Source organism: Chrysochloris asiatica, unplaced genomic scaffold (assembly GCF_000296735.1).
Source record: "Chrysochloris asiatica unplaced genomic scaffold, ChrAsi1.0 scaffold00546, whole genome shotgun sequence".
Taxonomy (NCBI): Eukaryota; Metazoa; Chordata; class Mammalia; order Afrosoricida; family Chrysochloridae; genus Chrysochloris; species Chrysochloris asiatica.
In genome coordinates, this window is record NW_006409064.1 from 178,860 (window position 1) to 180,921 (window position 2,062).

Genomic DNA, 2,062 nt, shown 5'->3' on the forward strand with positions numbered 1-2,062 from the left:
AAAGATCTAACAATCTCCTCTCCTTCCTAAAATTAGCCATCCCAAACCCCATGAATTACAACAGAATATTGTCTGATATAGAGCTGGAAAATATATAAGTTGTCTGATACAGATTGGAAAGCTTGCAAAATACACAGAGGTCACAACAATGGACTTGAGTATACCAGTGATCATGAAGATGATGCCAGACCAGGTAACATTCCATTCCGTTCTGTTGTGTATGGGATAGTCATGAGTTGGGACTGAATGGATGGCAGCTGACAGTAGTACTTACCCCAACACATGTACTCATGGATTTGTTTTTTGTGTGTCCCTCTACTATACTAAATTTTAAGTTTGATGATATTGTGAACTTTGTTTTTTTTCTTCTATGTTTCCTAGACCTACTGTCTGATACATAAACATGTGTGTCCATAACAATCTCTTAAGTAAATGAATGGATGAATAAAAACTGAATTATTATACACAAATCAGTGTAGAACATAGGTACAAGTGGCATAATTTCCAAAGAGAAAACTGAAAATCAGGTAGAATATTCATTTATTACAGAATATGGGGTAAAAGTCTAAATGAAAACCAAATATAAGTGGCATCAGTCCTTGGGTGCTACTGGCAGTCTGCAAGCAAAAACTTCCTCCTAAAGATTTTCTTAAGAGCCCGCATCACTTCTTTGTTCCTTAGGGTGTATATCAGTGGATTCAGCACTGGAGTGACTGCACTGTATATGATGGCCACCATCCGGTCCTGAGCCATGGAAGAGGCTGAGGCAGGACGAATGTATGTGAAGCCCACAGGTCCATAGAAGAGACATACCACCATGAAATGTGAGGCACAAGTGGACAGAGCCTTATGGAGCACACTGCAAGACCGGTGATTGAAGAGAAGGAAGCCAATAATGTAAAAGTAGGAGAGAAGAGTAAGGAAGAAAGCTCCCATGGATATGCCTCCGGTGACAATGAAAAGAAGCCATTGGTTAAGTAATGTGTTGTTGCAGGCCAGTTCCAAGAGAGGCTTGACATCACAGAAGAAATGATTGACTTTCTGAGAACGGCAAAAGTTCAGGTGTGCAGTCATGACTGAATGCATCAAAGCATAAAAGAAGCTGATAAACCAGGCTACAGCTGCTAGCAGAATACACGCCTGGGGATTCATGATGACCATGTAGCGGAGTGGGTAGCAGATGGCCACAAATCGGTCAAAGGCCATGACAGCTAGTAAGATGGCCTCTGTGCTTCCCAGGAAATGGAAGAAATGGAGTTGAGCAATGCAGCCTAGGAAGGATATGGCCTTCCGAGTGGAGAGCAGGTTTATAAGCACTTTGGGCAGTGTCACTGAAGAGTAGCAAATGTCCAAACAAGAGAGATTTCCTAGAAAAAAATACATTGGGGAGTGGAGTTTTGGCTCCAAAATAACAATCACTAATATAACTCCATTTCCAACCAAATTTATCAGGTAAATGATGAAGAAAATCACAAAGAAGAAAGACTGCAACTCCTGAATACTGGTCAGTCCAAGTAAAAGAAACTCATTCACCATAGTGGCATTCTCCATTGCTATGGGGAACAAATATAATAGTAAAAATTAGTTAGTTTGTTTTTTCTGAAATTTGAATTTATACTGTGTTAACTGAAGCAAGTATACCATTTGGAAGAACTTAGGGATGAATTTGGTGGTGCCATGGTAAAGCACTCAGTTATTAACCAAATGATCAGCAGCTCCAACCCACCAGGTGCTCTATAGGTAAAAGAGGTGGCAGTCTGCTTATGTAAAGATTTACATACTTGGAAACCCTTGGAGCAGTTCTACTCTGTCCTTTAGGATTGCCATGAGTCAGAATCAACTCATGGACAACAGGTTTGGTTTTCTTTGGGTAGGGATGAGCAACAATGTTTAGAATGATCATAAATGCTGGAGCTAAATTTACTTACTACAAAATTAAGGAAGACTAAGCAGCAGTCAAGAAATCAAAGGACGTATTGCATTAGGCAAATCTGCTGCACAAGATCTTTTTAAAGTGTTGAAGAGCAAAGATGTCAGCTTGAGGACTAAAGTGTGCCTAACC

At 40.2% G+C, this 2,062-nt stretch overlaps 1 protein-coding gene across 1 annotated transcript; it reads right to left on the reverse strand.

Annotated features, from left to right (window-relative positions):
* Positions 1-606: 606 nt before the first annotated feature.
* LOC102821411 (olfactory receptor 12D3-like) lies at positions 607-1,551 on the reverse strand. Its single transcript, XM_006877644.1, has one exon. It carries the CDS (start codon positions 1,549-1,551, stop codon positions 607-609), a length of 945 nt encoding a protein of 314 aa, XP_006877706.1.
* Positions 1,552-2,062: the final 511 nt, after the last annotated feature.